General features: G+C 39.9%; 2 protein-coding genes and 1 pseudogene across 5 annotated transcripts in view; 2 read left to right on the top strand and 1 right to left on the bottom strand.

Moving 5' to 3' along the window:
* The first annotated feature begins 4,998 nt into the window (after positions 1-4,998).
* The window catches only part of TRIM69 (tripartite motif containing 69), a 45,428-nt gene continuing 23,480 nt past the window's right edge, over positions 4,999-26,946 (top strand). The window contains exon 1 of one of the 4 annotated variants that reach the window (XM_043555533.1): positions 4,999-5,319. In XM_043555533.1, the coding sequence (XP_043411468.1) occupies positions 5,314-5,319 (6 nt within the window). In that variant the 5' untranslated portion in view covers positions 4,999-5,313. The remainder of the gene's footprint in view (positions 5,320-26,946) is intronic. The other 3 variants (XM_043555532.1, XM_043555535.1, XM_043555534.1) reach the window with 3 other exon arrangements.
* LOC122468704 (G2/mitotic-specific cyclin-B1-like) lies at positions 12,359-13,878 on the bottom strand. The gene is given in 2 exon segments (XM_043555536.1): positions 12,359-13,515; positions 13,517-13,878. Coding segments are annotated over 2 exon segments (1,140 nt in total). The 5' UTR covers positions 13,624-13,878; the 3' UTR covers positions 12,359-12,482.
* On the top strand, positions 18,763-20,231 carry LOC122468705 (annotated as a pseudogene).

The following is a 26,946-nucleotide window of genomic DNA, read 5'->3' as shown; positions in this document are numbered from 1 at the left end:
AGGCCACATTATGCATAGAGCATTGTTTGCTGTGTTATGGAGTTTAGAGTTTATTTTACAGGTGCTAAGGAGCCCTTAAAAGGCCTGGAAAAAAGCCTCCAGAGAAAGATTCTTAAGGATTCAGCATGATCTTCAGTGAAGGCCAAAGATGCTGTTTGAAAAGTTGAGGGGAAAATATGGTAGTGGAATTAGGAAGGGAAGATCCTGCTGTTGACTTTCCTCTCAAAATAGAAGTGAATTTCATGAAGTGTATAAGAAAAGGATGAAGTAATCTTGGTCTGAGGAATTTGGTAGTCCACTGTACTCTCCTGCCCTCAGATGTCTAGCAGTTCCATTTTAGAACAGCCAGCAGAGCTATGCAAACCTTTTGAGCTGTGGCAACTCCTAGGAGATGGTGTTTGTTCAAAGGTGGCAATGATAGGACTCCAGGGGAGTAGCTGTGGAAGTTTGGATTTAGCTTTCAGGTACCTTTTTGGAAAAGTAGAAGCTCATTTGGCCAGAGTGGAAATGGAATTAGGAGAGATGGACATTCAAATTTACTCACTTGAAGCTTGATCTAGCTTTAGACCAAGTTAGCCCCACAGTGAGATAATCTGGCAATGTACATCTATCATTTCCCGATGTTCACTGAAGTTATAGCAGAGAATGAAAACCACATTTCTTGAGCTGTAATACAGCTGGATTTCATCAACCACAGATTGAAATTGAACTATTCAAGAAAGGGGTTAAGAGAGACAGAGGAGAGAAGTCAGACTCAAGTTTCAGCAAGGTCCGGTGTTTTCCAATTCTCTAGTCCACACTGAATTCATCCCTATTGTAAATATTAAATACACCTGCCAAGAGAAACAAGTTACTCTCCAAGAACCTAAAATTGTTACAAAGGATAAACTTTTAGGTTCTTTCCTTAGTTACATCAACTAGATCCCACTGATATGCTATTAAAATCTGTGTACTGGGATGACTATCCCAGGGAGTATTAATAAAGTAAAATAGGTTTCAATGACATCATTAGCTCAGTGTCTATCTCTAAAATAGTAGTCTCCCTGTAGCAAGAGCCAGGAAGCAACAGCAGCCAACACTTGAACAAATGCACACAAACTCCTAAGGTTTCTTACCTACTGGCCTCCTTGGGCTTTCCTGACAGCCTCATGGGTACTTAGAACTGACAAAAGTCTCAGGGAGGTACAGGCCTTTGTCTGTGGGCCCTGCTATCCTAGTGCCCTATCCAGTATTCCCTGGCTGTGTTGAGATCTGAGGCTAACAGACAAAGTTGGGCCCTACTGGGTAATTCATGGTTAGGGACAGCAGGCTATTCTGCCAGCCTTATTTATAAATAGTTTTAGGGGCACCTGGGTGGCTCAGTTGGTTGAGCGTCTGACTTCAGCTCAGGTCATGATTTCACAGTTCGTGAGTTTGAGCCCCGCACTGGGCTCTGTGCTGACCGCACGGAGCCTGCTTCAGATCCTTTGTCTACCTCTCTCTCTGCCCTTACCCTGAGCATGCTCTCTCTCTCTCTCTCGCTCTCTCTCTCAAAAATAAATAAACACTAAGAAAATATATTTTAAAATATTTAAAAAATAGTTTTGGACATTTTTAATACATAGTATTAGAAGTAAAACACACGGTTTTCTTCTATCTCCAATTCCATAGTTCAATTTCATGGTATTATGCAGGTAGGTTTCTGACTTTGAGAAAATCTTTTTCTGTTTCACTATCCAGTGACTATTCACTGACAGTTCTAGCATGATCACTCTCACTGTATGGGAGACATTAATGAGGGTAACATTTGATATGGGCCCTTCCCTTACCCCCTTAGCGGTCAGCAGGCAAAAAGATCCTACAGGACATATTCCCTTTTCCTGTGGTGTGGCATGAAAAGGCATATGGCCTCAGATGTGGCTCCGCCAGGAGCACCCACACTAAAGGGAGGACAGAGGGGCTGCTAGTGTGGTGTGACAGGATAGAGGTGGTAGTTACTCATACCACTTGGCTCCCTTGTTGATGAAGGTGCCTTCAGAGATTGAACTTCTCTCTGCCTTTCCTCTGAACAAGCCCAACCTACAGAGACAACAGCTGTTCTATTCTCCAACCAGAAGAGAGAAGGTTCACTGCACTGCTGGGCATGGGCCATTCATTAATTCATTCATTCATCTGCTCACTTACCTGGTATTTATTAAATTTTGATAGCGTGGTAGGCCTATGTGGTTAAAAAGATATTCATCTTTTTAAGAGTCCTTTCCTCCAAGTAGCTCACAGCTAGTGGAGAATAGATGTGAAAAACATTTATAATACAATGAAAGAAATAATGCAGTGTAATAAAAGCTATGATAGAAATATCTGCCAGGTCCTAGCTGAAGCATAAAAGCAGATATAACTCTGACTTATCAGTAACTTCCTTGGAGTCTAGAAGATAGAAAATTGAATTTTTGATTTGTATTCAGCTTTGTTGGAGTCCCTGAAGATTAATATCTACTTATATCTCTTGTTACATTTCAAGACAGAAAGTTAATTTGAAGGAGAGGATTTGTAAACAGTTTACTATACCAGTGTCAGTACAATGACAATAATAATAGCTAGTGCCATTTATTGGGTGCTTACCATGTGCCAGGTGCTGTTAAGCCCATTACATACGTCATCTCATTTAATCCTCACAACAATCCTATGAGGTAAGTATTATCGTCTCTTTTATATATGTTAAGATTGAGGCTTGGAAAAAGACAAGTAACTTTGCTTTATAACTTTGTTTTTGTTTTACTCTTTCCCCTACATGGTAAAATGTGGTATGTGTAGTTTCTTAGATATCACCGCCCGTTGCCTAACCCCAACTTTGTTTTTAAAATAGTGAAATAGGGGCGCCTGGGTGACTCGGTCGGTTAAGCGTCCGACTTCGGCTCAGGTCATGATCTCGCGCGGTCCGTGAGTTAGAGCCCCGTGTCGGGCTCTGTGCTGACAGCTCAGAGCCTGGAGCCTGTTTCGGAGTCTGTGTCTCTCTCTCTCTGACCCTCCCCCGTTCATGCTCTGTCTCTCTCTATCTCAAAAATAAATAAACGTTAAAAAAAAATTTTTTTTTTAAATAGTGAAATAAAAAGCTGAAGTGCCCCTTTGTGAGATTTGGGACCTCATGCAATATAGGTTTTGGCATCACAAACTTTAGAGGCAGAAGGGGAGTCTTAGGAAGTCACATTTTATAGGAGGAACTGATACCCAGAGGAGTTCAACATTTCAGCCGTTATTCAGTTCTCTGGGTTCTTTACTGGGAGAAAAGGCTTTTGTCTTCTAGGCCAGTAAGTATTACTGCCCCAAAGCTACAGGCTCAAGGATGTGCAAACTCTAGGATTCAGTACAATCATCTTTACTAAATGCTGTTAAACATTTCAGCCAACACCAAAAATATTCAAGATGGAGGCACCTGGGTGGCTCAGTTGGTTAAGCATCTGACATCAGCTCAGGACATGATCTCACAGCTTGTGAATTTGAGCCCTGTATAGGGCTCTGTGCTGACAGCTCAGAGCCTGGAGCCTGCTTCAGATTCTGTGTCTCCCTCTCTCTCTCTCTGCCCCTCCCCTGCTCGTGCTCTGTCTCTGTCTCTCAAAAACAAATAAAAAATGTTAAAAAAATATTCAAGATGAAACAAAATTAATTTTTTAAAGTTAGGAACACAGTTCCTAGCTCAACATCAGAATTTCATAGCTGATTAGTTGATAAGGTGCTTTATCCCACAAATGCCATGTACTGTCATGGTGAACAAGATAGCACTACCTGTAGTTGTTTACAATTTAGTAAACAAGGGGCAGACATGAAATCAAACAAAATAACTATGAACAGGTATGTACAAAGATCTAGAGAGTTATAGAAAGGTGTAAAGCACTCATTCTCAACTGGGAGTTAGTTCCACCCCCATACACCTAGCAGACATTTGGCAGTGTCTGGAGACAATTTTGACTGTCACAACTAGGGGAGAGGGTGCTACCAGCATTTGGAGATCTGAGGCCAGAAATGCTGCTCACTGTCCTAAAATTCACAGGACAGCCTCCCATAAGAAAAACTTAGCCAGCTCAAAATGTCCACAGGGCTTACGTTGAGAAACTCCAGTATAGAGCCAGCAAAATATATTGTACAAGGGATGGGGGAGGAGAGTAAAGCTTAGGGGGTTGGTTATGGAAGAGTTTACTAAAGAGATAATGATTGGGATTGGGAGGGAGGATCCCCAGCAGAAGGGACATGTGCAAAGCCACATATTGGCATATTTGGGCAATCCCAAACACCAGAGGAATTGTTGTGGGCATTAAGACTGGACAGCAGGCATTCCATAGGAGCTAGACATTCAATGAAATCTATTGAGTTAGAGAAAATCTGGTTCTGTGATGGCTCTTTATATGTTGGTCACTCAAGAGCACAATCTAGGTACAGATCTCTGTGAACTAAAACTGCCCAAGAAAGCTGTTTGAAATAAGGCTTTTCTCATCTTGCTTCCTTAGGTCCTAGGGTTTTCCAGGCATTTGTTACTTTCTCAGAAATAGAGTTGGGGCTGTTTCTTTTCTTTTTTTTTTTTTTTAATTTTTTTTTTCAACGTTTATTTATTTTTGGGACAGAGAGAGACAGAGAATGAACAGGGGAGGGGCAGAGAGAGAGGGAGACACAGAATCGGAAACAGGCTCCAGGCTCTGAGCCATCAGCCCAGAGCCCGACGCGGGGCTCGAACTCACAGACCGCGAGATCGTGACCTGGCTGAAGTCGGACGCCTAACCGACTGTGCCACCCAGGCGCCCCAAGGGGCTGTTTCAATGGAATGTGAACTCTGAGAGGTGGGATAGGTCTCTATTAAAGCCACTCAGGTGGGGTCTCAATACTGGGATCACGAGAAGAGATGATGTGGTTATTTCTCATGCATTATGCTTATAGGCAGATGATGATGTTTATTTATTTCCTCTTTCATAGAGAATCCCAGTCCAGAAATGGGAATATGTGAACCTTAAGATTAGACTGCCACCTTGAATCTAATTGGGTTGCCTTCCCTCTCCCCTCCTCCCACAAAAAATGGGGGTGAGTGAGTAGGCCATTCCAATCAGGCTTTCTCTCTCTCTTAAGCTAATGATGATCAAAGCAACTGACAAACTGCCACGGAATCTGCTAGAACTCACTCTGGCCTTGCCCTATCCCCAGCTGCTGAACTTTTCTTCCTTCTGTCATGCTCTGAGCCCATTCTTAGCAAACTACCAGGCACCTGATTCCTGGTCTGCAGCTACCCTCGTCCTGTTGTGGTTTGATTCAAGTGCCTGCCTCTGTTCCCTGGTGGCCCAATGATAGAGCTTAATGGAGGTAAGTGACCCTACCTTAACTCAGCTAATTTTCTAGGCATAGTGTGGAAAACAAGATCACAGAAGGGGGTATGGATCTTACAGCATGAAAGGAAATTCAGGGAACTATTTAATTTATGACAGCTTATAGCTGCTATACTCTCTTCAGGTTTACTCTACTTGGTAGGCAAGTAATGATACCTACATAAACTTTTGAGAAAAATTAAAATAAATGCTATACAAAAATGTACTTTCTTTATTAACTAATCCCTTAATTTAATTCATTCATTTTTTTTATAGTCTAAAGATTGTTTTATTTCAGTATGCATGGATCTGTTCCATCCTTTTCCTTTTAAGTTTTAATTCTGGTATAGTCAACATACACTGTTATATTAGCTTCAGGTGTGCAATATAGTGATTCAATAATTCTATGTTACTCAGTGCTTATCAAGATATGTGTACTGTTAATTCCTTTACCTATTTCACTCATACTAATCACTTTTATTTTGTTTTATTTTATTTTATGTTTATTTATTTATTGAGGGGGGGCAGAGAGATAGGGGAGCAAGAATCCCAATCAGGCTCTGTACTACAATGTGGGTCTCGAACTCACAAACCATGATATCATGACCTGAGCTGAAATGAACCGAGCCGAAATCAACAGTCAGATGCTTAACCAACTGAGCCACTCAGGCACCCCTAATCACTTTATTTTAGATTGAAAAAATTTATTATGTATAATTTGGTTTGCTAGTTATACTATTACATGTGGTATTTTATATTTAGAACCAAACTGATTCTCACAGGGATTAAATATTTTCTTTTTTGTCTTCCAGTTATTTTATTTTAGCTCTAGCTGCATCTTCCAAAATTGATGAATTAAATCTTTTTTTTTTTTCACTACAGTGAGGTCTGGAGTTATTTATGCCTATTAGAATTCTGAAAAGTTATAAACGGAATTAGCATTAGCTACAATATCATTTAAAAAATTTTTAATTCCAGTATAGTTAACATACAGTGTTATATTGGTTTCAGGTGTACAACATGGTGATATGCCAATTCTGTACATTACTCGGTGCTCGTCACAATAAGTGTACTCTCTGGGGCGCCTGGGTGGCTCAATCGGTTGAGCGTCAGACTTCGGCTCAGGTTATGATCTCGTGGTCCGTGAGTTCAAGCCCCGCGTCGGGCTCTGTGCTGACAGAGCCTGGAGCCTGTTTCAGATTCTATGTCTCCCTCTCTCTCTGACCCTCCCCCGTTCATGCTCTGTCTCTCTCTCTCTCTCAAAAATAAATAAACGTTAAAAAAAAAAAAGGGTACTCTCAACCCCCTTTGCCTTTTTTCCCCCCATCCCCCAATCCACCTCCTCTCTGGTAACCACCAGTTTATTCTCTGTAGTTAAGAGTCTGGTTTTTAGTTTGTCTCCTTTTTCTTTGTTTATTTAGTTTCTTAAATTCCACATATGAGTGAAATCATATGGTATTTGCCTTTCTCTGACTGACTTATTTCGCTCAGCATTGTACCCTCTAGATTCCATCCATGTTGTTGCAAATGGCAAGATTTCATTCTGTTTTATGGCTAAGTAATAACCCACTGCATATATTATACATACTACATCTTCTTTATCCATTCATCTGCCGATGAACACTTGGGCTGTTTCCATAATTTGGCTATTGTAAATAACACTGCAATAAACATAATGGTGCATGTATCTTTTCAAATCAGTGTTTTTATTTTCTTTAAGTAAATATCCAGTAGTAGAATTACTGGATCATATATGGTAGTTCTATTTTTAATTTTTTGAGGAGCCTCCATACTGTTTTCCACAGTGGCTGCACCAGTTTGCATTCCCACCAACAGTGCACAGGGTTCCTTTTCCTCTATATCCTCGCCAACACATGTGTTTTTTATTTTAGTCATTCTGACAGGTGTGAGGTGATATCTCATTGTAGTTTTGATTTGTATTTCCCTATTGATGAATGATGTTGAGCATCTTTCATGTGTCTATTGGCCATCTGCATATCTTCTTTGGGGAAATGTCTATTCATGACTTCTCACTTTAAATTGGATTATTTGGTGTTTTGGTGTGGAGTTGTGTAAGTTCTTTATATATTTTGGATATTAACCCTTTATTGGATATATCATTTGCAAATATCCTCTCCTATTCAGTAGGTTGTGTTTTAATTTTGCTGAGGAGTTAAACATTTTTAATTGAATTCCTTTAAGATCTCTTCAGAGCTAAAATTAAGGATGTTATATTCATTTGAACCAGGTGTTTTCCTGACAGACAAAAGAAAATGTGTATTTACAGAAAGAAAGCTGAAAAAAACTCACTGAAATTCATCAACAAGAAATTTTGACATCTGAATCATGTTCTGATATATCATATCTATCAGCTTCTACTTCTTATAAAGTTTAATTAAACATATATTAAGCATTAAGATAAGATTCCTCAGTTATGGAAACTTTAGGTTTGCTCTTAGTCTTATCTGTTCTTAGCTGTTGAAACAGAGTTATACCTATTTTGTTTATAATTTCTAGAGGGAAAAGTAAACAATACCGTCTACTCCTACTACTATACTCTTATTACTATTGTCCCTTCCCACCACATTCTTATTAAGGGGAAGTTAGTAAAAGTAGACACTTTTTCATAACAGTTAAAAACTTGTGTAATAGTGAGCTTCCCATGATTTCAAATGTTCATGGAGTAGCTAGAAAGGAGTTAATTAAATGACTTATGATCTCTTTCAACCCTGACAAACTGGTTAAATGAACAAGTTCATAATCTTTCTTTCTTATGTGAAAGTGACAGGGCACACGAAGCATGCATATATTTTGCTCTGGTGCTTGAGCTGTTTGTGCCACATAGTTTGTTTTAGATGAATTATATTTCTCTGCTCTTAATTCTCTGCTCTGCTAATTTTTCAGCAATCTGCCCATCAGAGTTTTTAAAAATTACTTTGAAGAAATGAAAGGTGAAAAGCAACTAATGCCCTTTAAAAAAGGCAACAAATCCCTTTAAATATTTTGCTGATCCTGATTTCAAAAGTTCACAGTCTAAAACTTTTCAGGAAGAAAAAAAAAAAAAACCTGTGAAAAATTAAGCATTTTTTTCTGCAAGTTTCCAGTAATTTCACTACTCTACTTCGTCCTTGCCTTTTCTCTCCTTATAAGAATATGCAAGGTGAGTAGAAGGAGGTGGATATGCTTTCTTAAAAGTGATTGCTGCCATCCAGGAGCTTTCTAAGGATGAATTCTTATCCTGGACTTGAATTTCTTTCCTTCTGCCTTAAGGTTAGGCTTCCTCTAAGGAGCTGGCAGTAGGTGTGATTTCCTAAGGTTTCCAGGTAGAGAAATTTCAGAATCTCCTTTGTTTTTCAATTCTATTTTTCCCTCTAGAGCAGTGGGAAATTGTTCCAGCTGTTTTGCCTCACAGGTTTGATCCACTTAATGAATTAAATTGCACAAAACATTGATTTGCCCTCTGCTGACTCAATGATTAGGAAAATGGGCTTTGGGGTCAGATAATCAGTTCAAATCCAGGCTCCACCACTTAATTACTGTGTGATCTTGGCAAGTTATTTAACCTCTCTAAGTTTCAATTTCCTTAAAAATGGAAGAATAATACTGATCTCATATGGTTGTTATGAGGATTAAATGAAATAATGTGCATAAAGCATTTCACACAGCAAATGGTCAGTAAATATTAGTTAATATGATTAAAATAACCTTATTTTATAGCAGAGGCTATATTCTTGAAAGTCAGAGTAATTGGCAAAACATCAATTGGAAAGATATTAATAATAAAATAACAGGGTTGTGTAGATGGCTCAGTTGGTTAAGCATCTGATTTCGGTTCAGGTCATGATCTCGTGGTCTGTGAGTTTGAGCCCCACGTAGGGCTCTGTGTTGACAGCTCAGAGCCTGGAGCCTGCTTTTGATTCTGTGTCTCCCTCTCTCTCTACCCCTCCCCTGCTCATGCTCTGTCTCTCAAAAGTAAAATAAGACATTAAAATAATTAAAATAATAATAACAAAATAACAAAAAATCATATAATGTCAACAATAACATTAAATATATATTTTCATATCATAAAATTCACCCTTCTAAAGTTTACGATTCAGTGTTTTCTCACAGTCACAAAATTGTACAACCATCACCACTATCTAATTCTAGAATATTTTCGTCACCACATAAAGAAATTCCATACCCATTAGCAATCACTCCTCATTCCCCACCTTGTCCTAGCCCTGGAAACCACTAGTCTACTTTAAATGTATTTTTAAAACACATGGAATAAAAACTCCTAAATGGCATCCATTTCCAAAAGATACTACATTCACTAGGATTAAAAACTAGCTCTGGTAGAGACAATCTTTCTCTTAAATTTCCAACTGGCCAGGTTCTCCCACAAGTTCTATCATATTCAGAATGCATCTAATTTTAAGTTTTCCAGACAGACTGATTAGCTTAAAATGCAATGTTGTTTTGCTTGCATATTCCCTGAGGGGCATATTTTTATGAGTTTTGTATTCTAAGCACATACTGAGAGGGTGGAGAATAACAGATTTTTTCCTCTTTATTTCCATAGAATTGCCCACTCAGTCTAGTACAAAAAAAGGGAATAAACTTAAAAACTTTTTTTGTTATCTAATGGTTAATGGAACTTAAATGAATCATTAATATATGAAAGGATGGTAAATTAAAAAATTTTACTGTACAACAAAACCATGGGAGATAAGACTAGAAATATGAGTTTGCAACATGTAGAGAATTCTGAAATCTGCCTTTTTAATCAAAATAAAAACACCACAAAACTTATTTTGGTATGCTATGGAAAGCAAGAGAAGATATTTGAGGCAGGGAAGGGTTAGCAATTATTATTAGTTCTATTATTATTAACTAGACTTTATAATTGATTAGATGATGGGGGAAAAAAGAGAACACCCAAAGATGACTCATATTTCAAAACTGGGATATTGGTGGTGCAACAGAAATAGGGAAGCCAAGAGCAGGAACTGATTAGGGAGAAAGAGGAGTTATGTTTCAGGCTTATTGAGTTTCAGGGACCCTGTTGCGAGCTCAAAGATATGGGCTCAGAGATACAGATTTGGGGGGCTCACCTTTATAGCAGTTGTACACAAAGTTTGGAATGAATGGCTTCCTTGGGAAGAAGAGAGTACAGAGCTAAAAGAGAGCTGAAGATAGACCATAGTGATTGTTTACACTTAAGATTAAGTGGAAAGAGGAAGAGAAACCAACCAAGGCAGAGGAGTGGTCAGAGAAAGGAGAATTAGAACAGAATCATATCACAGAATTTTAACTGGGTTAACTTCTTAACCCCGTAAGTTAAGAAGGATGAAGATTGAAAGTAGGTCATTAAATGAGTGTTTAGCAAACTCCATGGCAAGCTTTCAGAAAACAGTTTTTATAGCATGCTGGGGTAGAGAGTTTGTTACAAGAGCAGAGATTCAGACAAGTTATTTTAAGTAAGAGGTAACCAAGAGGTAACCACACTGACCATGAGGATAAACATTCACGACTCCAACTCTTTTGCTGAGCCCCTACTATAGCAAGGCATTGTGTAGGCATACGAATCCAAGAAGAGTCCTATAACAGTGCTGTGGTTAATGTAACACAGTTACTCTCCACATTTGTTTCTCTCTATAATTCTTGTCTCTAAGAGCTTACTGACTCCACCCTACATCTCTCCATGTCTTCTATTTAAAATTTAGCTCCTGGGGCACCTGGGTGGCTCAGATGGTTGAGGGTCTGGCTCTTGATTTTGGCTCAGGTCATGATCTCACAGTTTGGGAGATTGAGCCCCATGTCGGGCCCCATGCTGACAACAGCTACTTGGATTCTTTTTCTCTGCCCCTCCCCTGCTCATGCTGTCTCTCTCAAAATAAGTAAATTTAAAATAAGTAATTAAAATTTAGCTCCTAGATTCTGTTTCCTTTATGAGTCTTCATGCCATGACCTTTCATGTTTCAAATTTTTAGGATTTGCTTCAACTGCCAATTTCCTGATTTTATTTCCAAAGTTAAATTCGCAAGAGGTTCTATTTTGCCCAGATCATCTTTTCCATTAGGTCACACCTTGGGTTGTTGAACAGCCTATGAAATGGGTCAGAATCCTACCTGTATTTTATTTACCTGTGGCTTGGGAGAGAGAGTAAAGGCCACATGATGAATGCAGTCTTGACCTTTAGCATGGACTATAGGAATGTCAGCAACTACAATTAACACATCTAGTAGGTATTGGGGATGCATCTTGGTTTAAAAATCCAAGTATGCAAAGAATAGTGCATAACCCTTTCCATAACACTGTTTAATATTGACTTTGAGTCTCCATTCCTGTGGGCTGGAGAGAAATTCAACTTGTAATCTTTGGGGACAGACATGTGCACTGATTACCACTGGTCAAGGTGGTGTATGAAGGACATACTGAAATATCTCTATCCCCCCTCCCCCAACCAAATACATAGAAATGTTGGTTAAAGTGCCAAAAACAATTTAAGCTTAGGTTTTCAAATGGTAGAATAAAAATAGTGGTTTTATTTCTTTTTTGCTCAGAAACTCATCCTTCTTTAACTCAAAACTACAAGGAGAATGAAAACTAGACCAACTCTATTTGCAATACAACTAGAGACATCTGTAAGCCTAGATCACAACCCTTTGAGGAAGTATGCTTCCTTTGTTTTTTTCCAGAAGAAACAGAAAACAGGAGGACTAGGGGTAAGGTGGCAGACCTTTGACAGAATAAGGCAGCATATTCTCCAAGATAATTGGGCTTACATGCAGTATGCCTAGAGAACAGCTTTAAATGCCTTTATGACCACAGTAAATGGTGTGTGTACCTGGCAAGAATGCAAAGAATTATGTACCTGGCAAGAATGCAAAGCCAGGTACATAAAACAAGAACCACACAAGTAACAATTATATATATGTGCTGGGTCCCAATAAACTGAAAGCACTTTTTATATTCCCCATCATATCTTTAACACACCTTTTTTGGTTACCTTTGAGAAGGAAGTAGCCACATTCAAATGAGTTAAGGTATAAGAAATAAAAAGGACCACAAACTTTATTAAAAGTAAATAAACGTAACATACAATATGTACAGATGGCACATGGTGCCAATTTTATTTGTAGTTATTATAGTACTCCAACTCATGTTTACAAGTTAAACCTTTGTCACAATCTTGGCTAAATCTTGAACTAGTGCAGAATTTAGTTGTGCTAGAGTGCTGACCTTAGCATGCTTAGATGTGGCATACTTGTTCTTGATAGTCATGTGCTTTGTAACCCCACGATTCACCATGACTATATTCTTAGCCAGGTGTTGCATAATATTTAGAAGGGATTCTTCAGTGTATGACAGGTAATGCTGTAAAGTTGGTGTCCATTCACCATTGTCGAGAATTTTTAGTGCCAGGCAAAAAGTTCCTGCCGCAATCTGAGAAGGAGGAAAGTGTACCATATCGTAATCCAGCATAGTTAGTTCCATCAGGTATTTGGCCAAAGTATGTTGCTCAACACCAACCTCTCCAATCTTAGATGCTCTCCAAAGGAAATGCAGGGGTAGAGGGCGGCCCAGACCAAAATGTAAAGATCTTAGAATCTTCATTTCCATCTGTGTGATTTGGTGCTTGGTGTAAGAGTCGTCAGTCACAAAGGCAAAGTTACCAATTTCTGGAGGGTACATTTCTTCGTATTTACTTGCAATAAACATGGCAGTGACACCAACCAGCTACATCATCTTCTTGGGTACACAATTATTCTGCATGAGCCGATCAATAAGGGAAACAGTCATGTACATGGTCTCCTGCAGTAACCTGAATTTCATTTGAACCTGCACTAGCCAGTCAATTAGGATGGCTCTCATGTTTCCAGTGACTTCACGACCCAGTAGGTATTTTGGTCTTACTGCTTGCTCTTCCTCAAGTTGTCTCAGATAAGCATAAATATCTTTCACATATTCACTACAAAGGTTTGGATCAGCTCCATTTTCTGCATCCACATCATTCACTGTAAGAATTACATCAGAGAGAGCCTGACACAGATATTCTTCTGCAGGAGCACATCCAGACGTTTCCACTGGGCTTGGAGATGGAGTATCAACCAAAATAGGCTCCGGAGAAAGTTTTTCTTCTTTAACAGGCTCATGTTCTGGCTCTGGTTGGGGCACAGGTACAGACACAGGCTCAGGTGCTTTTAAGTTTTGATATTTTTTTAGCAATAACTTTTCCAGGAGCCAAAGTTTTTGCTTCCTTTTTCAGAGGCAATTTGGCTTGTGGCTGTTCACTGACTTTGTTACCAAGCATGTGATAATGGATGCTTAGGAATGTAGATTTTGTACAAAACAAGAGTGACACAGCTCTCCAAAGGAAGTGCCAAGATCCACAAGCACTTGTAGGGAACAATGAGAACAGGCAAGCAGGCTAAAGCAGGAGCTTTTAAATACCCTTTTGTCACCAAAACTGGAAATATAGGAAGGTGAAATTGAACAGGGACAAATAAGCCATATTTATGGAAAGCAGTCTGTTGGTGAGGAAGAGTGGAGGGGACAGACCGCATTGTAAGCAACTCTGCAGTGCTGATCGTGGGGGAAAGTGAGGGCTATACAAACTCATACACACATTGTTTCATAAAGAAAATAGCCTCAAATATGGCCCTGTCCCCAACCTCTTGCAAATTTCATATAAATAGCTGATTTTGGAAAAACTCACCTTATTCAAAGATGTTTAAAGAAACAAAAAATAAACAGCACCTATAAAAAAGAATGGGAGAGAACGTCCAGAGCAAAGCACAGAGAGCTAGCAAATGTCGTTGGAAAGTAAGAAAAGGAAATTAAGAGGAATGGAGGCTGAGTAAGAAGCTCCAATGTTTGTCTGATAGAAGTTTCAGAAAAAGAGACTGGAGATAATGGTGGAGAGCTAATATTCAAAGAGAAAATGGTTATATTAGGTCCAAGCAGGCAAGATCCAAGTTTGGAGAGATCAAGTGTCAGGGATAGGGAACATAGGTGGAGTGTGAAACTAGGGAACAAAGGCCTAGGAACATAAGCCAAAGCACTTGGACCTAAAGAGGTGAAAATCTAGGTATGGGAAGAGAGCAACAGAAAACAGTCATCAATGAATGGAATTTGATGATGAGTTAAATAATTTTTACCCATGTTCCCCTGACAAGAATAGATATGAATATGAGTGAAACTAAATCCACAGATAAAAGTAAATACAAACTTCTAACTGGGAATGGGGGGCTAAAAATGAGAAAGCGGTTCTGGATACTCAAATTTTCGAGGGGGTGTACAGCAGATGGAGAGAACTCTGGTTCTAGAATTCTTTGGATTCCTTTGATTCTACCACTAACTTGAGTATCACAGCAAGTTCTGAGTTCTAGTTTCCCTTTCAAGAGCATGAGACGTAACCCATGGGCCAGTCCTCAGGGATTCTGCCTCAGATAAAATCTTCTGTCTATATTTAAGTTTTTCATCCTTCAGAGGACATAATATACAAGTTGAAAAATAGTATATATACATTTAACATTTTTTTCTCCCATAATAATCTTCCTCCCTTTTGTCTGTCTAAGGTATAATCTTTCAAGTCCCATCTTAGAGATCCTAGATGTTTCCCTTGACCAACCCCCTAGTCAAGTGCCCATCCATTATGCTCCCCTAAAACATTCTTATCTTCATCATGCACATTATCATCCTACGTTGAGGAGGTCTCATCTCAGTCCCCATTTTAATCCTGAATCATAGCCTTTCAGCTTTAGCATTTATTTAGGAAAGAGTAAGAATACACAGAGCTGGCCATGGTACATGCTGGGAGCAATGGGTGCTTGTATTTGAAAGTCTGGGGTCGGCAAGGTCATTTTAGGACTTCTGGTAGAAAACTTCATAGGAAGCAGAGTCCAGAATTCTGAAATCTGAGCAGTCAATAGTTATAACTATGTCCTCCCACAGTTAGTCAGACAAGCCCCACTGGGCACCTGAGATCCCAGGAATTCAATTCTGGTAAAGATGTGGCCTGTGAGATGAAACTATAGCCCCTCCTTGCACAGACAGGCCCAACCCATGGCTGGTGAGATAGGATATAGATGAGTGGAATGGAACAGAAAAACAGTACACACCTAGACCTGTGCAATACTGGTCCTTTCCTGGGCTTTACTTTGAGGCTCCTAGTCTGAGCCTTCTCCAGCAATGTTCTTCTTCACAAGACAAGGAGCCCATGAGACTAAGGAGCTTATGCCCTCTCCTACTTTGAATCACATACCGTGTATCCAGGACTCCAAAATTCTCTGCCCAAAAGATTCTGAGCCCACTTCTAGGGCCTCCATAGCTCCCACAGGCAGCTGTGTGCCCAAAGGGCACCTGTGTATTGGGGTGTGTGTGTGTGTGTGTGTGTGTGTGTGAAGCTTGGTTGTGTGGACTGGGCTTTCCACACATGTGATTATGAGGTATATGGGACAGGGTAAGGGGTTCCCTGAGAAGTGAAAAGAAGAATGGGCCAGGGGCTTCTAGTTGTACTTTATCCTCACCTATAAATGTTAGTGGAGACCCAGACGTGAGCAGCTTATGGGCAGAGCCTCTCTCTAGTTTACGCATTTTAATGCCCTAGCAAGTATGGGCATTAAGACAGAGCTAGCATTATTGAATACTTACCTCATCAGACTCTTAGGAATTGAGATCGAAGGCATTTCTAGTGGTTACACATGAAATAGTAGTTATAATATATCATTCAACAAGATAGGATACTGTTCAGTATAAAAATTTTGGCTCTGGAATCAGTTATGGCTTCAATTTTTTTAAATTGAGGAAAAATTTACATGACAAAATTAACCATTTGAAAGTGTACAATTCAGTGAGTGACATTTAGCATATTCACAATATTCTGTAACTATTGCCTCCATCTAGTTCCAAAATATTTTTAAAAATTGTTTTTAACATTTATTTATTTTTGAGACACAGAGACAGCATGAGTGTGGGAGGGGCAGAGAAAGGAGACACAGAATCTGAAACAGGCTCCAGGCTCTGAGCAAGCTGTCAGCACAGAGCCGGATGTGGGGCTTGAACAGTTTTGCAAGTTCAATAGTTGTTTGTGGAGTTCTCCCTGGAGAACTTAGTGACGTCAGTCCTGAATTCAATTTTTTCAATTTTAAGTACTAAACTCAATTTAGTACTTAAAATTAAAAGTTGGGGATTAAGCGTATTTGGTGTAGGTGAGAAAATAAAATGAATCTAGCAGCTGCTAAGGGCTCGTTGCAACGTTACTCTGTAGAAAAGTGTGTGATGGTTACCATTTCAATCAATAGAAAGGGTTGGGCTCCTTTTCCAGTTTAATCCTTTTCCTGACTACTCCTGTTTCACTGATTTTTTTTTTTAATGTTTACTTATTTTTTGAGAGAGAGAGAAAGAGAGAGCGTGCAGGGGAGGGGCAGAGAGAGAGGGAGACAGAGGATCAAAGCAGGCTCCACGCTGACCTCAGAGAGCCCGATGCAGGGCTTGAACTCATGAACTGTGAGATCATGACCCAGCTAAAGCTGGACACTTAACCAATTGAGCCACTCAGGTACCCCATACTGATTGATGTTCTTAAAGTCTTATCTAGAGCCTCTACTGAGTCCCAAAACCAAAATCCCAAAAGTGTTTAGAACTACAGAGAAAAAAAGAATTTTTTTCCTGAGTACTCTTCTCAAAATGAAAGGTGGGAAATACTAGGTAATTATAGCACCCGCTTGGTTCATTGAGTTCCAACTTGGACACCCAAGTCTATCTAGAATAAATAAGAGTAGATTTGCTGGCTTGAGATGTCTGCTTGATTATAAAAAGAATGGATTATAGAAATCATTCAGAAATGATGTGTTGCTTCTCTACAATTGCTTCTCTTTTGGAAAATAATATTTCCTAACCTTCTCACTTCTTTTTTTTTTTTCTGTTTGTTTTTTACAACTTCCTTTTGGGTACATAGTCATACATAGACAGAGGTGGTCACGTAGGTGATATGATTAGAGCAGAGCCAGGAAAGCAACATGTAAAAGAAATTTTGCATACACAAGTCTGAAATTCTGTGATTTAAGATGTATTACTTTGGGGCTGCCTGGGTGGCTCAGTTGGTTAGGCATCCAACTTTGGCTCAGGTCATGACCTTGTGGTTTGTGGGTCTGAGCCCTGCATCAGGCTCTGTGCTGACAGCTCAGAGCCTGGAGCCTGCTTTGGATTCTGTGTCTCCCTTTCTCTCTGCCCCTCCTCAGCTTGTACTCTGTCTCTCCCTGTCTCTCAAAAATGAATGAATGTTAAAAAAAATGTAATGTATTACTTTGGGATTGGTGGGAAAGATCACAGAGTAGAATCCTGAGCCCACCAACTTCCATGGACATATCAAGGCTGCAAGCACATACAGAGCAACTCTCTCAGAGAATGACCTGGAGACTAGCAGCCAAAGATATAATTAAAGAGCCACACTGAGAAGGGCAGGAGGGAAAGTGATGCAGTCTGGTTGGAAACCAAACGTTGGTGTGGTGACCTGCAAGGAAGAAGGATAACATGGGCACTGAAGTCCTTCCAGAGAAGTGAGGGGTTCAAGTCCCATATCAGGCACCCTGTGAATCTGCACTGGGGAGATAAGTCCCCATAACATCTGGCTTTGAAAGTAAGTGGGGCTTAACTCTGGGAGAATTGGAGGGTTACAGAAAACTGAAACTCCACTCTTAAAGGGCCCACAAACAATCTCTCTTGCTCCAAGACCCAGCACAGAGATAGCTGTTTGAAAATCATGTAGCGTGTACGTGAAGGATATTTATTGATTAATTTTAGGTGTGTGCTCACAGGGCAAGGATCTGTAGGAACCTTGTCCAGGAAAAGAAGCACAGAAGGCACCATTTTTCTTGCCCTCCTTCAGCCTAGTTGGCTTGATGCTGGCAGGTGCCAGTTCTGACACTCTCCATCTACCTTGCTAGTACAAATTGCCTGTCCCTGTGTTCCCCCGCAGACCCACAATGCCCAATCTGCCTCACCAGGTGTTCCCCCCAAGTGGCTGCACCCTCAATCACCACACCAAGCAGGCAGCCTCAGCTGGGACTGGTGCCTTGAAAAGTGACTCCTGTCCTGGGAGGCAGGGGGGCCAGCCCTGCCCACCAACACACCTGCAATGGTCACAGCCAGGCCTTGCAGCCAGCTACACCCAGGACCAGCCACACTCACCAGCATGCTCAAAGCAGGTGCAGCCCAAGCAACAGGAGGGCACATGCAGCCCACACAGGAAATACCCCTGCAGTGCCTGATTCTGATGACCAGGAGGGACTGCATTTCTGGGCCCCACAAGATGACTTCTATATAAGACTACTACCTTCAAAAATAGGAAATATAGCTGATAACAGACAGACATAATGAGAAGACAAAGAAATATGTTCCAATGAAAGAACAAGATGAAACCTCAGAAAGAGAACTAAACAAAATGGAGATAAGCAATCTACCTGATAAAGAGTTCAAAGTAATGGTCATAAAGATGTTCAATGAACTTAGAAGAAGAGTGGATGAACTCTGTAAGAACTACAACAAAGAGATGGAAAATATCAAAGATAGATAGAACCAATCAGAGCTAAAGAATACAATAAATGAGAGTGCTGCCAACACCCTGGAGAAGAAGCAGAGGTCATTACTGAATTTGAAATATTTAAAGTGGATACAAAACTGTTTCAGCAATGCAGACAATTAAGTGTGTCGTTGTGGGCAATGGTGCCTTTGCTAAAACATGTCTCCTGATATCCTACACAGCAAATTACCATCAGAGTATGTACAGAGTATGTATGCAATCACAGTTATGACTGGTGGAGAGCCATATACTCTCGGACTTTTTGATACTATAGGGCAAGAGGATTATGACAGATTACGACCGCTGAGTTATCCACAAACAGATGTATTTCTAGTCTGTTTTTCAGGGGTCTCGCCATCCTCATTTGAAAATGTGAAGGAGAATTGGGTGCCTAAGATAACTCACCACTGTCCGAAGGCTCCTTTCTTGCTTGTTGGGACCCAAATTGATCTCTGAGATGACCCCTCTTCGATTGAGAAACTTGTCAAAAGCAAACAGAAGCCTACCACTCCAGAGACTGCTGAAAAGCTGGCCTGTGACCTGAAGGCGGTCAAGTATGTGCAGTGTTCTGCACTCACACAGAAAGGCCTAAAGAATGTATTTGATGAGCAATATTGGCTACACGGGAGCCTCCAGAACCGAAGAAGACCCACACGTGTGTGCTGCTATGAACATCTCCAGAGCCCTTTCCACGCAGCTGGTGTCAGCATTGTACTAAAAGCAATGTTAAATCAAACTAAAGATTAAAAATTAAAATTCGTTTTTGCAATAATGACAAGTGCCCTGCACCTACCCACATGCACTCGTGTGAGACAAGGCCCATAGGTATGGTCCCCTTCCCCCTCTCAGTACTAGTTAATTTGAATAATTGTGTATTGTTAGAAAAGTGGTTAGTACTAGTTTTTGTTTTGTTGTTTCAAAAAAAATTTTTTTTTTGTTTAAAAGCAAGGCATGCTTGTGATGACTCTGTAAAAGACTAATTTGGTTGTTGGGAGCTGCTTCCAGGGCTCCATCCATTCTGCAGAATAATCTGGGACATTTAGGGTTTTTTTTATTTTTGTTTTGGGGGGGGGAGTATGTGTGGGGTTTGTTTTCATTTAGTCATGTTTTTTAAATTCAGTAACCATTTTACAGCCCTTAAGGGGAAGAGGACAGAATGACTCCACATTCCACTTCCTAGATCTAGTTTAGAACACTTGTCCCCCACCTGGTGCTCTTAGGAAGGAGTATAGTAAATAACTCATTTAATAACATACTCCTTTGAAAGTTGCCTTTTCTCTCTACCCTTTTTTTTTTAAGGGAAGGTAAGCTAGTTTATTAAATGTTATATGGACACATACTTGTACATTGATTCTTATTTGACACTAACTTATGATGAAATTCTTATTCTATATATCAGTATAATTTGTGATGTGTTGGTAACATTGAAGTGGAGACTATAATACTGTTTATCAGTACTTGAATTTGCTGTAATATTTTTCATTACTCTTTTCCCTTATCTTCTTTTTTTTTAATATGAAGTTTATTGTTAAATTGGTTTCGATACAACACCCAGTGCTCATCCTAAGAGGTGCCCTCCTCAATACCCATTACCCACCCTCCCCTCTCTCCCACCCCCCATCAACCCTCAGTTTATTCTCAGTTTTTAAGAGTCTCTTATGGTTTGGCTCTCTCCCTCTCTAACTTTTTTTTTCCTTCCCCTCCCCCATGGTCTTCTGTTAAGTTTCTCTGGATCCACACAAGAGTGAAAATACATGGTATCTGTCTTTCTCTGTATGACTTAGTTCACTTAGTATAACACTCTCCAGTTCCATCCACGTTGCTACAAAAGGCCATATTTCATTCTTTCTCATTGCCAAGTAGTATTCCATTGTGTATATAAACCACAATCTCTTTATCCATTCATCAGTTGATGGACATTTAGGCTCTTACCATAATTTGGCTATTGTTGAAAGTGCTGCTGTAAACATTGGGGTACAAGTGCCCCTATGCATCAGCACTCCTGTATCCCTTGGGTAAATTCCTAGCAGTGCTATTGCTGGGTCATAGGGTAGATCTATTTTTAATTTTTTGAGGAAGCTCCACACTGTTTTCCAGAGAGGCTGCACCAGTTTGCATTCCTACCAATAGTGAAAGAGGGTTCCCGTTTCTCCACATCCTCTCTAGCATCTATAGTCTCCGGATTTGTTCATTTTGGCCACTCTGACTGGTGTGAGGTGATAGCTCAGTGTGGTTTTGATTTGTATTTCCCTGATGAGGAGTGACATTGAGCATCTTTTCATGTGCCTGTTGGCCATATGGATGTCTTCTTTAGAGAAGTGTCTATTCATGTCTTCTGCCCATTTCTTCATTGGATTCTTTGTTTTTCGGGTGTGGAGTTTGGTGAGTTCTTTATAGATTTTGGATACTAGCCCTTTATCCGATATGTCATTTGCAAATATCTTTTCCCATTCCGCCTTTTAGTTTTGTTGATTGTTTCCTTTGCAGTGCAGAAGCTTTTTATCTTCATGAGGTCCCAATAGTTCATTCTTGCTTTTAATTCCCCTGCCTTTGGAGATGTGTCAAGTAAGAAATTGCTGCGGCTGAGGTCAGAGAGGTTTTTTCCTGCTTTCTCCTCTAGGGTTTTGATGGTTTCCTGTCTCACATTCAGGTTCTTCATCCATTTTGAGTTTATTTTTGTGTATGGTGTAAGAAAGTGGTCTAGTTTCATTCTTCTGCATGTTGCTGTTCAGTTCTCCCAGCACCTCTTTAGAGACTGTCTTTTTTCCATTGGATATTCTTTCCTGCTTTGTCAAAGATTAGTTGGCCATACTTTTGTGGGACCAATTCTGGAGTCTCTATTCTATTCCATTGGTCTATGTGTCTGTTTTTGTGCCAAAACCATACCATGCTGTCTTGATGATTACAGCTTTGTAGTAGAGGCTAAAGTCTGGGATTGTGATGCCTCCCACTTTGGTCTTCTTCTTCAATATTACTTTGGCTATTTGGGGTCTTCTGTGGTTCCATACAAATTTTAGGATTGCTTGTTCTAGCTTTGAGAAGAATGCTGGTACAGTTTTGGTTGGGATTGCATTGAATGTGTAGATTGCTTTGGGTAGTATTGACATTTTAACAATATTTAGTCTACCAATCCATGAACACAGAATGTTTTTCCATTTCTTTGTATCTTCTTCAATTTCCTTCATAAGCTTTCTATAGTTTTCAGCATACAGATCTTTTACATCTTTGGTTAGGTTTATTCCTAGGTATTTTATGATTCTTGGTGCAATTGTGAATGGGATCAGTTTCTATATTTGTCTTTCTGTTGCTTCATTATTAGTGTATAAGAATGCAACTGATTTCTGTACATTGATTTTGTATCCTGCGACTTTGCTGAATTCATGTATCTGTTCTAGCAGACTTTTGGTGGAGTCTATCAGGTTTTCCATGTATAATATCATGTCATCTACAAAAAGTGAAAGCTTGACTTCTCTTTGCCAATTTTGATGCCTTTGATTTCCTTTTATTGTCTGATAGTTGATGCTAGAACTTCCAACCCTATGTTAAGCAACAGGGGTGAGAGTGGACATCCCTGTCATGTTCCTAATCTCAGGGGGAAAGCTCTCAGTTTTTCCCCATCAAGGATGATATTAGCTATGGGCTTTTCATAAATGGCTTTTATGATGTTTAAGTATGTTCCTTCTATCCCGACTTTCTTGAGGGTTTTTATTGAGAAAGGATGTTGAATTTTGTCAAATGCTTTTTCTGCATTGATTGACAGGATCATATGGTTCTTTTCTTTTATTAATGTGATGTATCACATTTATTGATTTGCGAATGTTGAACCAGCCCTGCTGCCCAGGAATGAATCCCACTTGATCATGGTGAATAATTCTTTTTATATGCTGTTGAATTCGATTTGCTAGTATCTTGTTGAGAATTTTTGCATCCATATTCATCAGGGATATTGGCCTGTAGTTCTCTTTTTTTGCTGGGTCTCTGTCTGGTTTGGGAATCAAAGTAAGGCTGGCTTCATAGAATGAGTCTGGAAGTTTTTCTTCCCTTTCTATTTTTTGGAACAGCTTGAGAACGATAGGTATTATCTATGTTTTAAATGTCTGGTAGAATTCCCCAGGGAAGCCATCTGGTCCTGGACTCTTATTTGTTGGGAGATTTTTGATAACTGATTCAATTTATTCGCTGGTTATGGGTCTGTTCAAATTTTCTATTTCTTCCTGTTTGAGTTTTGGAAGTGCGTGGGTGCTTAGGAATTTGTCCATTTCTTCGAGGTTGTCCAGTTTGTTGGCATATAATTTTTCATAGTATTCCCTGATAATGGCTTGTGTTTCTGAAGGATGGGTTGTAATCATTACATTTTCATTCATGATTTTATCTATTTGGGTCATCTCCTTTTTCTTTTTGAGAAGCCTGGCTAGAGGTTTATCCATTTTGTTTATTTTTTCAAAACACCAACTCTTGGTTTCATTGATCTGCTCTACAGTTTTTTTAGATTCCATATTGTTTATTTCTGCTCTGATCTTTATTATTTCTCTTCTTCTGCTGGGTTTGGGGTGTCTTTGCTGTTCTGCTTCTATTTCCTTTAGGTGTTCTGTTAGATTTTGTATTTGGGATTTTTCTTATTTCTTGAGATAGGCCTGGATTGCAATGTATTTTCCTCTCAGGATTGCCTTTGCCGCATCCCAAAGCATTTGGATTGTTGTATTTTCATTTTAATTTGTTTCATATATTTTTAAATTTCTTCTCTAATTGCCTGGTTGACCCATTCATTCTTTAGTAGGGTGTTCTTTAACCTCCCTGCTTTTGGAGGTTTTCCAGACTTTTTCCTGTGGTTGATTTCAAGTTTCATAGCATTGTGGTCTGAAAGTGTGCATGGTATGATCTCAATTCTTTTATACTTATGAAGGGCTGTTTTGTGACCCAGTATGTGATCTATCTTGGAGAATGTTCCATGTGCACTTGAGAAGAAAGTATATTCTGTTGCCTTGGGATGCAGAATTCTAAATATATCTGTCAAGTCCATCTGATCCAATGTATCATTCAGGGCCCTTGTTTCTTTATTGATCCTGTGTCTAGATGATCTATCCATTGCTGTAAGTGGGGTATTAAAGTCTTCTACAATTACTACATCTTATCAATAAGGTTGCTTATGTGTGTAATTGTTTTATATATTTGGGGGCTTCCGTATTTGGTGCATAGACATTTATAATTGTTAGCTCTTCCTGATGGATAGACCCTGTAATTATTATATAATGCCCTTCTTCATCTCTTGTTACAGCCTCTAATTTAAAGTCTAGTTTGTCTGATATAAGTATGGCTACTCCAGCTCTCTTTTGACTTCCAGTAGCATGATAGATAGTTCTCCATCCCCTCACTTTCAATCTGAAGGTGTCCTCAGGTCTAAAATGAGTCTCTTGTAGACAGCAAATAGATGGGTCTTGTTTTTTTTTTTTTTTAATCCATTCTGATACCCTATGTCTTTTGGTTGGAGCGTTTAGTCCATTTACATTCAGTGCTATTATTGAAATATATGGGTTTAGAGTCATTGTGATACCTTTAGGTTTCATTCTTGTAGTGACATCTCTGGTACTTTGTGGTCCTTGCAACATTTCACTCACAGAATCCCCCTTAGGATCTCTTGTAGGGCTGGTTTAGTGGTGATGAATTCCTTCAGTTTTTGTTTGTTTGGGAAAACCTTTATCTCTCCTTCTATTTTGAATGACAGATTTGCTGGATAAAGGATTATCGGCTGCGTATTTTTTCTGTTTATCACATTGAAGATTTCCTGCCATTCCTTTCTGGCCTGCCAAGTTTCAGCAGATAGGTCTGTAGATAGTATACTATAGTATACTATAGTAGATAGTATACTAGATACTCTTATGTGTCTACCTTTGTAAGTTAAAGCCTGTTTATCCCTAGCTACTTTCAGAATTTTCTCTTTATCCTTGTATTTTGCCAGTTTCATATGATATGTCATGCAGAAGATCGATTCAAGTTACATCTGAAGGAAGGTCTCTGTGCCTCTTGGATTTTAATGCCTTTTTCCTTCCCCAGATCAGGGAAGTTCTCAGCTATGATTTGTTCAAGTACACCTTCAGTCCCTTTCTCTCTCTCTTCTTCTTCTGGAATACCTATGATACTGATATTGTTCTGTTTGATTGTATCAGTTAGTTCTCTAATTCTCCCCTCATACTCCTGGATTTTTTTATCTCTCTTTTTCTCAGCTTTTTTTTTCTATAATTTTTTATCGTTTTTTCTATAATTTTTTTCTTTAATTTTATCTTCTTTTTTGACATTTTCCATAATTTTATCTTCTAATTCACCTATTCTCTCCTTTGCCTCTTCAATCTCTGCTATGACTGCCTCCATTTTATTTTGCACCTCATTTATAGCATTTTTTAGTTCCTCATGACTATTTCTTAGTCCCTTGATCTCTGTAGCAATAGATTCTCTGCTGTCTTCTATGCTTTTTTCAAGCCCAGCGATTAATTTTATGACTATTAGTCTAAATTCTTGTTCCATTATATTGCTTAAATCATTTTTGATCAATTCATTAGCTGTTGCTACTTCCTGGGGTTTCTTTTGAGGAGAATTCTTCTGTTTTTTCATTTTAGGTAGTCCCTGTGGTAGCTCCAAACTGCAGGACACTTCCCCTGTGCCATCCGGAATAACTTGTGTTGGTGGGCAGGACCACAGTCAGACCCAATGTCTGCCCCCAGTTTACCACTGGGGCAACAGTCAGACTGGTGTGTACCTTATCTTCCTCTCTCCCAGGGGCAGGACTCACTGTGGAGTGGTGTAGCCCTGTCTGGGCTACTTGCTCACTGCCAGGCTTGTGGTGCTACTTTGATGGGATCTGGCCAAGGGAATATTAGGTGGGGTGGATCCACAAGGTGCACAGGAATGGGAGGGGCAGGCTTAGCTCACTTTGCTGTACGTGGTCCCCTGCAGGAGGGGCCTGTAGCACTGGGAAGAAGGCAGGCCCATCGGAGGCATGGATCCACAGAAAACAGCATAGGGCATTTGTGCGGTGCAATCAAGTTTGGTGAGGGGAGCTGGTTCTCTTTGGAATTTCGGCTGGGGGATGGGAGAGGGAAATGGCGCTTGCCAGTGCCTTAGTTCCCTGCCAAGCTGAGCTCTGCCTTCCAGGGCTCAACAACTCTCCTTTCCGGTGTCCTCTCGCCCTCCCTGCTCTCCGAGAGCAGGGCTGTTGACTTTTAACATTCCAGATATTAAGTCCCGCTGGCTGTCAGAACTCACGGAGTCTGGCCCCTTCGCTTTTGCAAGCCAGACTTCAGGGCCTCTGCCATGCCAGGCAGGCTGCCCCTCCACCGCCCTGGCTCCCTCCCACCAGTCTGTGTATTGCACACCACCTCTCCGCCCTTCCTATCCTCTTCCGTGGGCCTCTTGTCTATGCTTGGCTGCGGAGAGTCTGTTCTGCTAGTCTTCTGGTGGTTTTCTGGGTTATTTAGACAGATGTGGATGGAATCTAAGTGATCAGCAGGATGAGGTGAGCCCAGCATCCTCCTATGCCGCCATCTTCCACCATCTCTCTCTCCACCCTTGAGTAGGTCCAGTACTTGATGAAACTCATGAAAGCGGGTGGAACCTGTGTTACCCCTCCTCTTTTCTAGGATGCACTCTATATGTGACTGTGACTTTCAGGGAAATTTGTTTGTCATTTTCTGATTTTTTTTTTGAAATTAATTTCTAACTTCTTTCACTGATAAATGAAGAAAAGTATTACACCTTTTGAAATACACCCAGTGGATTGATTATGTAATTAAAAAACATTTTTTTCCCTGTCACTGTCTTATATGCTTAGCATAGATGTCCAGCTTAATAGCATATGACAAGGTGTTCCTAGAACACAAAGACCTAGTAAATTGAGGAACTGTGAGTGGTGGTGCTAGAAGACAGATGTCTATGGAATGATGCACATCCTCTTTCAAGTTGGGAGGATGAAGACCTGCTTAAAGAAACTAGGGGTGGGAGTGGAGGTGGGGAGAACATTTAATAACATGGGACCAGTCAGAGAAATCCCCTTATTTCTGT

This window comes from Prionailurus bengalensis, chromosome B3, assembly GCF_016509475.1.
Source record: "Prionailurus bengalensis isolate Pbe53 chromosome B3, Fcat_Pben_1.1_paternal_pri, whole genome shotgun sequence".
Taxonomy (NCBI): Eukaryota; Metazoa; Chordata; class Mammalia; order Carnivora; family Felidae; genus Prionailurus; species Prionailurus bengalensis.
Note: the sequence above shows the minus strand (reverse complement) of the source record. Positions and strands in the feature narration are given on the sequence as shown.